This window comes from Ochotona curzoniae, unplaced genomic scaffold, assembly GCF_017591425.1.
Source record: "Ochotona curzoniae isolate NIBS_2020 unplaced genomic scaffold, NIBS_Ocur_1.0 scaffold_4683, whole genome shotgun sequence".
NCBI lineage: Eukaryota > Metazoa > Chordata > Mammalia > Lagomorpha > Ochotonidae > Ochotona > Ochotona curzoniae.
In genome coordinates this window covers 2,810,658-2,823,611 of record NW_024467121.1, presented here as the reverse complement: position 1 = coordinate 2,823,611, position 12,954 = coordinate 2,810,658, and the positions used below count along the sequence as shown (strand labels likewise).

General features: G+C 38.4%; 1 protein-coding gene across 1 annotated transcript in view; it reads left to right on the top strand.

Annotated features, from left to right (window-relative positions):
• CUBN (cubilin) overlaps positions 1-12,954 on the top strand; it is a 228,532-nt gene that overhangs the window by 159,754 nt on the left and 55,824 nt on the right. Inside the window, exons 49-54 of the mRNA XM_040968271.1 lie at positions 1,090-1,268; positions 2,434-2,643; positions 3,249-3,389; positions 4,154-4,335; positions 8,705-8,876; positions 9,731-9,937. Of these exons, the coding sequence (XP_040824205.1) occupies positions 1,090-1,268; positions 2,434-2,643; positions 3,249-3,389; positions 4,154-4,335; positions 8,705-8,876; positions 9,731-9,937 (1,091 nt within the window). The remainder of the gene's footprint in view (positions 1-1,089; positions 1,269-2,433; positions 2,644-3,248; positions 3,390-4,153; positions 4,336-8,704; positions 8,877-9,730; positions 9,938-12,954) is intronic.

Genomic DNA, 12,954 nt, shown 5'->3' with positions numbered 1-12,954 from the left:
CTTTCTTCTTTTCTCAGCACCATAAAATGCATGGGAGATTGTGGGGGAAAGGACCATGCTTAGGGCTTGGAGCTTGGAGATATTGCTTAGCAGCCTTTCTCTTCCATCAGCCGAGCAGATTATGTACATAGATACTGTTCCTTGTGACACCAGACACATCCTTCAAGAGGCAACGGGGGTGGATGCCTGAGATTTATGTTACCTGTCCTTCCTCTCACAGGAAAAATACTGCTTCTGGTAGATGAGTATTTATTTGTCCAGTGTCATATATAAGTCACAAATGATAAAAATATCTGTTTAAGAAGTGAAAATTTATGTGATGGGGCACCAGGGGTCACTTGTGTCAGAAACGGTACCAATGCAACCACAGAAAAGTACAAGTTTCCTGACATTCTTTAAAAGAATTTTTAAATTATTAGAACCCAGAATATAGCCTACTCTGGAGAAAACAAAAGAAACCTAAACTAACTGTGGAAAGCCAGCTTGTGCTTCTCTTTCATTTAACAAAATGTGTATGTATGTGTATGAACACACACGTGATACAGAACTGAGGCACAAGAGCATTCACTTATCCTCCCTGGCTACCAGACACGAGAGGCTCTTCCACTCTCTGAGTGTTAGCTGGACGGCTTGACTCTCAAGAAGCAGTCAGTAAACACTTAACCCTCTTTGACAGACAGGAAGTACCAGCTGAGACTCCACATTAGCCTCGGTCTCACAGCTTTCACAGGAGTTCATCTTTGTCAAAGGGAACGTATCAAGTTGCCGTGCGAAATGGAACACTTGTTTTGTTGAAATCTGTAGTGTTGATTTGAAAATGACATTTTGTAAATCTGAAACAGTACAGAAGGCAAGGAGATATTCTTCACCATAGTACATGTTGACTTGGACTTGTGAGCTGCAAATAGAACGTATTATTAGGGAAACTATTGCAAAGCACTTCACAGCGCCATGCATCTTAAACTAACTCCATCACAGCATCTTATGTATGGAAATGATGAGTCAGTAATTTCCTTGAAGCAAGTTAGTGAAACCTTCTTAAACAAAATAAATCAAGGCATTACAATTTACAGGATTTTCCCCCTTTAGCTGTACTTCCAATTACCTCGAGTTGCGAGACGGAGCTGATTCAAATGCACCGGTACTATCCAGATTGTGTGGGATGTCTCTGCCTGGCAACCAGTTTTCCTCAGCAGATATCTTGTATTTGAGATTCCGAACTGACAACAGCCCCACACACATGGGATTCAAGGCTAAGTATTCTATAGGTAATAATATCTTAACTATTAAGTGGGAAAGTAGTGATAGAATAAGACATTATTTTGTTAAGTGTCTTTTATTTTAAAGAAGTCTTTCTGTCTTGCCTAATTGTAAGAATTGTGATAATAACAGAAGTAAACAAGTAATGTAGGTGGTTAAAATCACAGTCATTTGTAGTTTAATTTTTCCCGTAATTTTTGTCTTATAACACTAGTTTTAGTAAACTGATATTTTGTGTTTCCCTAACTTATTTGTGAAAAATACATGTTAAATTTTTATCTCTTCCTCTTACTGTGAGATACATTTATTACCTTAAGTAATAAAGCAATATAAATAATTTAATAATGTAACTGTTTTTGGAACAAAGAATTGAATTCTTCATCCTCTTTATCTTTCATAGAAGAATTGAACTTTTTCTCCCTGTAGGGCAAATAGTGCCAAATAGTCCACTGGATTCAAAATTAAATGTCTCTCTTCAGTGTTTTAATTTTCTTATTTAATAAATTGGCACTAAGTATGTGTAATGAAAATTTATTATAATATGATCATGGTGGTGTGTAATTTAATATCTGATGAGTCCAGGCAGTAACCAAATACTCAATACATAAAAAGTCAGGAAGCCTATTTATAGCAATATTTAAACTATACCATAAGTTTGTTTGGGTGTGTGATCTGAGTCTATTTACATATAATTCAATCTAGGTATCACTTCAGGAGAAAAGAAATAATTGAGTGCTTTTCAGGAATTTTCTCAGCTATATCAGTTAAAGGTTGTTTTGATTCTAAACCAGAAAGAGCAGATATTACCAATCAGTCACAAAACTTCTTGCAGCAGAACTTGCTTCAGTATTTCAAAACAGAGTAAAAGACAGGCCATTATCAATCTATCAGCTGGTTCTTGAGATGAAACCTGCATACCAGCTCCTGAAATAGCCCTGCTGAGCCCTCAAAGTTACAGTATGCCATTTCTCATTATTGAATTGAGTTTGTGGTGTCATTTTTCTTTACATTAGTAGCAGGTCTCAGATATCAAGAAAAGCACTAATGTAACATTTTCAGAATTTTCACATCTTCAATTCATATTTGTTTAGCACCCGAAAGTTTTCACATTTATTGACTTAGTCATGAAAGCAGAGTCTGTAACAGATTTGTTGCTCTTTTTTTTTTTTTCAGCCCAGTGTGGTGGGACAGTATCAGGGCAAAGTGGTGTCATTGAGAGCGTCGGATATCCTACACTTCCATATCCAAATGATTTATTCTGTCAGTGGCACCTCCAGGGTCCCGAGGGACATTATCTCAGCATTCATTTTGAACATTTTAACCTTCAAGACTCCCCTGACTGCACGAAAGACTTTGTGGAGATCTGGGAAAACCACACTTCAGGTCAGTGTGAGATATGACTGTTGTTCTAGGATGTATATTTTCATGTACAGCTGTTCACCTTTTGAAGTTTCTACACTTCTAAGATGGGCAAAATATTTGTCAATTCCCTGCAAAGAAGTGCAACTCAGTTGGCTCTGGACAATAATTCTCTCCCTTGAATTCCACCCATTAACAATGGAAGCCCATAGCCCCAGGAACAATTGTTTATGGCTTGTCCTGGAGGCCACCTTGAGAGGGCACTGTGCTGAGAGCTCCCTGTGCCATGTGCAGTTATTAGAGGGCTAGCCTGTGCTTTTAGAAGAAAGGGTAATGTCACGTCTCCTGGAAATTGCATGAGAGAAACACTTGCCATTGTTGTCTCAGACTGTTTTTAACAAATAGACAAGCCTTCCTTATTGTGCTAAAGTACCCTTCTCCTAATTTGTTGCATTTTTCAGTGTTTCTTCATGTGTTTGAATGTTTTTATTTTAATTCATGTCTCCAGCTTTTTCTTGCTGTCATGGACAGGGTCTTGTCTTCTATTATTTTCTTTTTGTGGGAAAAACACTTGAAATAGAGATTGAAATCAGTCATCTGAACATAAACTTACTTCATGACTCTTGCAGGAAACAGTCTGGGCAAATACTGTGGAAATGTCTTTCCTGACAGCATAGATACTTTCAGCAACGTGGCTGCCATCAGGTTTGTCACCGATGGCTCCATTGCTGCTGCAGGATTCAGGCTGAGATTTGAATCCAGTTTAGCAGGTAAGTTCACTGATTCTTTAGGAAATAAATGAATAAAACATTACTGACTACATACAGCATATAAACATTGTCCCAAACATTACTATGGCAGTCATTTGAAAAGCGCAAGCATATGTGACTCCTATCTACTTGGATATTATGCTTAGTGGAGAAACATGTTAAGCCCGAAATCACATAAATAAATGAAAAATTATGACTGTGATAAATGCTACAGAGGAATTTAATGATGCTAGTAGATATGAGAACTGCTCTGCACTGCCCCCTCAAGTGAGCCAGTCCACTGACCTGTCGTTAGCCGGAATTTGTATTCCCAAATATCCTGATACACTCAGAGAAAATTAAAATCTTGTCTGAAAAAAAGGTGAATTATTACTTTTAAAAGACCTATTTACTTATTTGAAAGGCAAAGTGTCAGAGAGAGATTTTGTAGGATGGTATGGTAGGCAGTAGATGAACTTGCTGTGCCACCAACTCCACTGCTTAAATTCATTGTATTTATTGGTCTTTCATGTATCTTGAACCAAATGATAATTAAAATACTGTTAATGAGCCATCATTCATGGTGGCAAAGATTAAATATTAACAGAGACAACAAGTGGGCAAATATGTTCTCTAAAAATGTTTTCACATACATATAATGATAAATAAGGGCAAGGTTTTATCCAACAGAATAATTTGAAAATACTGTAACTTTAAGAAAATTCTCTATGGAAGGGGTCATTTGATTTATTCACGAGTTCTGCCTTTTTGTGCCTGCCTTTCAGAATGTGGTGGGGATCTACAGGGCCCTGCTGGAACGTTTAGCTCTCCCTACTACCCGAACCCTAATCCCCATGGCCGGCTCTGTGAGTGGAGAATCACCGTGCAGGAAGGCAGGCGGATCACCCTGACTTTCAGTGACCTGCGGCTGGAAGCTCACCCATCCTGCAGCAGTGAGCATGTGATCGTAAGTGTGCTGTGCAGTCAGAAATCTCACTGGCCTATAAATCACAGTCAGGAGACTAGGTCAGGAATATTATCACACATATGATACATTCTAAACATTTTAAGGGGCATAAATTCATCATAAAATCTGCCAAATAACATAAAAATTGTTATAAGAGGCTATTAGCTACCACCACATGCTTTGGGGTCATAGATAGGCTAAATCTTTGGAGCAATATGATCTCTAGCTCAGGCCCAGATAAACAAAAGTCTGGCCTGTAACAGCACATAACTGAGTGGGGTCAGAGTGATCGCAAAAGTTTCATAGAGGTGAGTAGTGCTGTATAATCTTTGTGCCCTGCAGAGGTAGTGAAGGGTTGTGGTGGGAGATCAGCACTGCCCACTCTCCCACTTACATGATTAGAGAAGTGCTGCAGACACTTGTTAGCCTTCCTTGGAAAAGAAAGCAAATAAGGAGTGCGTGACAGATACAGTCATGCATTGCTTAATGACAGAATACACAATAAATTCCAAGAAACACATTGGGAGGTGGCTTCATTGTGTCCACATCCCAACTGTGCTTACACAAACCAAAGTATTACAGCCTACTAAATGCCTAGACTATATGATACATCCTAATGCTATGTATGATCCAAACCACATTACTAATGTGAACACTAAGGCAACTTTAACACGGGTCTCAAATGTCATCTCCCAGTTGTTTTTTTATAGGTGCCAATCATCTCTCTTTTAGCAACCCCTGGCTTTATTTACATCATTGTTTCTAATTGGCATCCTGATTCTGCTACTCTGTCCACACGCTGCCATGGGAGATGAAGACTTAGCTTTCTACCGCCACAGGTGCACAGGTGTCCCCACTTTGCATACCTTCCTGAGCACACGTGCACACACAGGTTTTGTTTAGATTGTCATCATTTGCTATTTACTTGATTATGCTTTTGTAAATACCATTCACAGCTCAGCCAAGTAATACACTAACATCTGCTTTTATTTTCCAAGTGATAACTTTTGTTCTTTTTACATTTTCTAAGTTTTCTGTACCTTGATCACTAATTACTCATACCCTTTCCAAACCAAAGATACATTTCCACTTTATTTAATGAAATACAACTATCACTTGCATTTATTTTCTTGAGCCATATCCTTCCTTGAACCCTTATCTGACAGATGCAAGCCTGGTATCAGTTTTCATTTCAGTACTTTTTCTCACCATCAAATTGGCAAGTCTCCTCATTCTTCTCTGTGATGGCTACCTGGCATTGCAATACCAAGCATCTTCTTTCTTTGTTAAATCCTTAATTTTGATGCAACATTCACCCTCATAGTTCCTGAGTTTAATGGTAATGGGGGGGGAGGATAAATATTTTGAGAAGCTGTACATCTAGAATGATCCTTATTTTACTTTCATTTTTTCAATGTATGTTAAAAACATATATATATATATATATACACACACACACATATGAGCATATGCTTAACCCATATTTCCAAACAGTGTGCATTCAGCATATTTATATACATAAGAATACTTTTGAAGTTAACTGCTGATGTTTTTAGGATCACTTTCTTTCTAGACTCTTTTTACTTAGTCTCTGCTTTTTATATTAGACCTTTTCCAAGTGTGTTTTGATCCTTAGCTGTTCATTCCCATTGAAGGTAGAAATCCTTAACAGCTGATTGCATAACTAGGGCTGTCAACTTGTGGATTCCATGGGAGGACTAACTCTCAAAGGAGGCAAACCTACAGACACAAAATTTTGCAGGTTTCTTCTGTCAGGGTGGTTAAAATTCCAACAAAGAATTGATTGCAGAAATTATTTCTTGGGACTGGTGCGGTAGCACAGTGCATTAAGTCATCATCTTTGGTGCCAACATTATACTTGATACCCATCAGATCCACTTCTGACCCAGCTCTCTGCTAATGTACCTGGGAAAGCAGTAGAAAGTGGCCAAAGTACTTGGACCCCTCCACCCACGTGGGGACCCAGAAGAAGCTCCTGGCATCAGATTGGTCCAGCTCCAGTCATTGCAGTCATTTAAGGAATGAATCAGTAGTTGAGATTTCTCTCTCTCTCTTTTCCTCTCCCTCAATCCTTCTCTCCCTCTCCTCCCGCTCTGTAACTCTTTCAAACAAGTAATATTTTAAAATAGAAAGCAGTTTCTGTTTTCTGAGTCTTTAGTATGATGTCCATATTTCCTTACTCCAAAATAGATTTTTATACTCAGTGTTTGTTTCCTTTCCTCCTCCAGACAACAGTATGGAAAGATTTCTCCTTTTTCCACCTTTCACTTACTTGAGAGTTTGCCAGGAAAAACAAAGGGGGGAAAAAAAAGAAAAGAAACACCCGCTAAGACCTGCAGGTGGAGTGGGGCAGCTTTAGGTGTATTGATGCTAGCCTAAAACCTTGTCCAATTGGACTGAGCAAAAACTTCCTCTAGTCCTAGCTGACTGCCTGAATCTGTGAACATATGGAGAAAATGAAAGACTGCCAGGTTGTTCTACAATGAGTCCTGTGTGGGAGTTTGTTCACACTCACAGCATGAAATCGCAGAGCCTGTCCTGAATGGGCTACCATTCCCTACCCATTTGCCTTCTCGGATCCAGAGTTTCTACAAACAAGGAATTTGAGACAAGAATGGAAATAACAGTCTGGTTGCTTCTAAAAGCATGTGATAAGTGGATGACCTAGGAGCTCTTAGTCATGATTCCAGACCCAGGACAGATATACCAGCATGAATGAAGGTCATCAGTCACTTTCTGATATGTCCCATTAGCCTTGCTTCTGGCAAATGTTGTTCAGTCATATCTTCAGCGTTTCTGAAATATTTTCATCTTTTGTGCCTTCTTGCACTGCCTCATGTTTTTGAATCAGAGGGATGGTTTAAATCTTATTGCTGCTAAGGCTCATTCTTTGTACTTTAGCAAATTGTATAATCTGTGAATTCTAGTGTTCCCTCTGGAAAACAGATATACCATTAAATGCTTGAGGGGCATTGTGCTGATTGGATAAGATAGCCTGAATGGGTGATTAGTAGACCCTGCTACTTTGTCTGCTCAGTAAATGATAGGAAATCTTGTCTGGTCCTGTGACCCAGAAGGTACTTTAAACCAGACACCCTCAAAGAGCTAAGTGTAATGGTCAATTATATGAAATGAAATACTTATGGTTTTTGTTATAGAGAAATTCTCCTTCTGTTCCAAGAATTTTTTTTCTGACTGTAAGCCATTCAAAGCCCTTTTGCAAATGGGTCTATCAATCACTCAACCAATTGCTTATTATGTAGTCATTTCTCCTGGATATTGTATATATTGTAAAAAGTAGGCATGTGAAATCATTCACTGATTTTTTTGCGGTACTTAATAATATTTTGCCAATTATAATAACTATGGCTACCTAGAGTTACAGTTTAATATTTTTTGGAGAGTCAATACTCATTTTTAAAAATTCAAATAAGAAAATTGAAGCATTGAATCCATAAGTAATTAGAAAAGAATTATTTCTTCCATTCATGTTGATATGGATTTTTTAAAATTACAAGATATTTTCAAAGATTTGAGTTACTGCATTTTTCAAACTGCCAGAGGCTAACATTTAAGCCTTCTTTCCAAATAGCAAAGAGCTTGATGCATTGTTTTAAAAAAATTTTAAAAAGAAAAGAAAAGCGTGGCTGTCAGTGAATTCTGCCTACTGTGATGTGAGCATAGGGGTACATCTGCTTTACCTGTGAAACACAGGTCCCAGATACAAAATGCACAGCAGTCATCCGCCTGTCACCACTTGGCCAGAGGGCATTATTACAATACGTTCATGTAGTAAAACGACGTATGTTCAGGGTAACATATTGGCTTGTGGCACTTAAATAGGAGCCTGTACTTGTATTTTCTTAATGTACACTTATTTATTTTCATTTACTTCAAAGGCAAAAGGGGGAGAGGGGAGGAAAGAGAGAGATAGAATATGAGAGAGAGATTTTCTGTCTGCAAGTTTACTTCCCAGATGTCCTTAACAGTCAGGGTTAGGCAAGGATAAAACCATTAACCTAAAACTGCTTCTGGTTCTCCCATAAGGGAGTCAGAAGCCCAAGCACTTGGGATAATACTTACTGAATCTTAGATGCATCAGCAAGAAGCTCAATTAGAAGCAGAGCAGCTGGGTATTTGTACTGTGATAGGGGTAGCAGGTGGCCCAAGCAACAGTGTTACCTGCTGCTGCTGTGCTACAACATGTTCTCTGAAGGGGCCTATGGAGTTAAGTACTTAAGTGCAGGGTTCCCTTAGAAGAAAGAAGTCTGGGCTAGGAATATCACCTGCCAGAAAATGTTCAGTAAGTTGGACTGCATAGCCAAAAGCTACACTATGTTTCCCACAGGTGTTCAATGGCCTGAGAAGTAACTCTCCCCAACTGGAAAAGTTGTGCAGTAATGTGAATGCAAGCAATGAGATTCAGTCTTCAGGAAACACAATGAAAGTCGTCTATTTCGTGGATGAATCCAGGCCATACGGAGGGTTTATGGCTTCCTACACATCCAGTGAAGATGCAGGTATTGTGGGGAGTGGGGAGTGCACCTCATTTTAGTCAAAGCACTGCCGACCTCCACAGCTGCTGCAAACAACAACCTAGCTTTCTTGCCTTTCCTTAGCAAACCCACCTAGGTGCTTCAACAAAAAACAAACATGCCTAGGCTGAGATAGGCTGAGATGCCTATGCCAGACAGAAGAAAGATTAAAGGCCTAGAAAGAAAAGTGCTATTATGAATTTAAAACTGGTTTTAAAATGCTGCCAGACAAGCTTCCAGCTGAAGCAGTTTTATACTGCCATTGGACCTGGTTGCCAGCTCTGAAACCCTCAGTCAGTCCCTCTGTGCTTAAAAGAGTCTGCCTCTTACACAGTAACTTACTTCCAGAGAGCATTTGACTGCAAACAAGCAGAATTTGTTTCTTCAGCCTCTATTTATATACGTATTTCCAGTGGAGTAGTTGTATTTGATATAGACTATGCCAAAATTAATCAAGTTGTGGATTCTAAATATGATACTTCCTGAAGTGCTGTGATCTAGGGCTTTTTAAATTTAGGAGGAGGGGACGTGAATGTTGTAAAGAAAACGTCTTCTTCAGCCTAGACTTCAAGATGTGATACAGAGCCCAGCTTTCAGGTAGGCACCTCAGCTGTTGCAGTGGAGAAAGTGAAGAACTCTTTGTTTTGCACATCAGTCCTGTGTGAATTTCTTCCATAATCTGTGTATCCTTTATTAACAGCATAACTGCCTACAGGCAGAAAATCTATGTGGTGATGTTGCTGCTGCAATTGTAGTCACCGTTTAATTGACTCCTTGATGGTATTGTCAGTGACGCTGTCAATCTTCACACCACTTTCTCTGTTGTCTTGTTTCCTTAGTGTGTGGCGGGCCTCTCACAAATGCTCCTGAAGGAAATTTTACTTCTCCTGGATTTGATAGAGTCAGTAATTACTCAAGAAACCTCAATTGTGAATGGACTCTCACCAATCCAAATCAGGGAAATTCTTCCATCTATGTTAACTTCAAGTATTTTTCCCTAGAAAGCCACCAAGACTGTCAATATGATGTCCTTGAATTTCGAGTGGGTAAGTTCAATAAAGGAACACGTTCTCCCATTTATCTATATTTTTGTACCTGCACACCAACAATACTAAAGGCAGTGAAGTGGCCATTCAGCTCCAAAAGAATTTTGTTCTAGCAACACCATAACCCTGTGTGAGCCCAGCTGAGGAGCCCCTGTACTATGAACCCTGAAGAAAACAGATTAGGGTTTACACCAAACCTTCAACCTTAACGTATCGCATCTCCAGTGTGTGAGACTTGGCCAGAAGAGAAGAGCTGCCTAGCATTCAGTAAAGCCAACCGGTAGACCAGTGGGTGGCACAGCTTAGAAACCTACCCTAAGGAGAATCTCTTAACAAGAAGTAAAATGGCCAAGAGCAAAAGAGGAGACAGAGGCACAATGAATATTACTGATGCCTTCCCCGCAAAAGAGCAAAAGCTTTGCCAATCTCAGAGTTAACTAAGAAATACATTGAGAAAATGGGGAACAAAGAATTTTTTAAACTTGTTGGGCCTGCCATGGTAGCCTAGAAGCCAAAGTCCTCACCTTGCACTTGTCAGGATCCCATATGAGCACCAGTTCTAATCCCTGCAGCCCCACTTCCCATCATGCTCCCTACTTGTGGCCTGGGAAGGCAGTCAAGGACAGCCCAAGGCTTTGGGATCCTGCACCCACATGGGAGACCAGAAGAGGCTCCTGGCTCCTGGCTTTAGGTCGGCATAGCTCTAGCCATTGTGGGCCGCTTGGGGAGTAAACCAGAGAAGATCTTCCTCTCTGTCCTCCTCTCTGTATATCTGACTTTCCAATAAAATTTTTTAAAATAAATCTCTTTTTAAAAACTTGTTATAAAGCTTATTAAGAGCAGTGAGAAGCACATAGAGGAGCTCAAGAAATTTAAGGAGTATGGCACAGTGGAAATAGAAACACTGAAACAAAATTAAGAAATGAAATGACACAATTGGAAATGAAAAGACACACTGGAGCTAATTATAAATTAAGTGGAAAACCTCAACAATCAAATGAATGAGGCAAAAAAAAGAACCTCAGAATTGAAAGATGCTTCTAGTCACAATGGGAAAACCATCAAAAACCTGGAAGTGGAGCTAGTTCAGGCTCAAAAAAAGTATTCATGAATAAAGAGACACTATTAAAAGTCCAAATATAAGAATTATGGGAGTTCCAGAAGATGCAAAAAGAGAAGCTGGGCTTAAAGTTGTATTGAATTAAATAATAAATGAAAACTTTCCTAATATGGAGAGAGAACTGGGAAACAACATACCGGAGGGCCACAAAACTCCCAATAGTACTGACCAAATGTGATCTTCACCACCACACATGATAATCAAGCTCTCTTCAGCTGAACGCAAGGAAAAGATTCTTATGTTTAAAAAAGAAAAAAATGAAAAAATCAATTAACATATAGAGAAACCCTAGTCAAACTCACAGCTGACCTGTTAGAGGAAGTTCTACAGGCCAAAAGAGAACGGAGTGAAATATTCCAGACTAAAAGGAAAAAATTGTCAGCCCAGAATAACTTGCCCAGTAATGAAAACCTCAAAGAGTTCACCTCTTCCAGATATATCCTACATTGCTTCTCAACCTTTTGGCTAGATCAAATGCAGATATGCCCTACAAAAGAGACTTAAAGTTGCTCTCTTGACAGAGAAAAGGAATAGCACCTACTAAAACCAAAGGCAAAAATAGAGAATGTCCCAATAAAACCACAAGGCAAAAATGAATCAAAAAATGAACAAAACATTGCTGAAGTAGCAGGACAAAAAGACTGCCTATCAATATTAACCAAGAATATAAATGGATTAAACTGATCAATCAGACATCATAGATTAGTGGACTGGATCAAAGCCTAGAGGTGACACATCTCACCAACAAAGATAGGTGGAAACTGAAAGTGAAAGGATGGATAAAGAGATTCCAGGCTAATGGGGAAAAAGTGGAGCTGGTGTAGCCACTGTTACAACAGATAATATAGACTTCCCATGAAAATACTTAAGAGATGAAAAAAATTACCACATATTGATCAAAGGATCCAAAGATCAGGTTACTAGGTAGTAAGATACTTTCTTTTTCATCTTTGATTTTACTTGGTTTCTCTCTATGCTTTTTGTTTGCTAGTCTGATTAAAAGTTTTTTGTTTGTTTAGTTCATCTTCTTAAAGTATTCCTCTTTGCAGTTTGTATTTTTTTAGCTTCAATTCTAATTATTTTTGCTGTGGTTTTTATCATTTCTTGCTTCCTCTTCGTTTTTCTTTATTAGTAGATCCTTGATATGCATGATTATGTCATTTATTTGAGATATTTTGATTTTTATAAGCTCCTAATGTTATGAATGTCCCTTTCAATGCTGCTTTTGTTACATATCATGGATTTTGACATTTTTGTTTTTATTTTCATTTCCTCAACAAAGTCTTTTTTTCTTATTGATTTCTTCAGCGACATATGGGTGATACAGTAGTATTGTTTTCTCCGAGAAAGTTTTTGATTTTCATTTCTTCAGTGACACATTGGTCATTCAGTAGCATGTTATTTAACTTCAGGTTGTTGTAAATTTTCTATTTTTCTTCTTGTTGTTTATTTTACTTTATGACTTTTCATTTAAGGGAATGTATAGTAACTGTGTATTAGAGACTATCATATCCAGATGGGAAGATACATTGCAGTATGCATCTCTACTTCCAAATCAAAGATGGACTTCCAGTGAAACTATTAAATGTATCCTGATAATAGGTTGCTGGACTCTGCTGTTGTCCATACTTAAATAGCAGAATGATGGACCTATGGCTATTTATGAAGAATTGTACTGTTGAAATCAATACAGGAGGAGGGAATTTGGGGAGGAGTGAGGAAAAATCGCAGAGCCTATGGAATTGTAGCACAAATAAATAAATAAATTTTTAAAGACAAAAAGAAAAGAACAATGCTGTCATCCAAATACAGTAATGAAGTACATTGTTTTATCATAAAAAAGAAGTTGAAAAAATGGTGCAATGTGCCTAGTGGAGAAACACATGGAAACTATTTA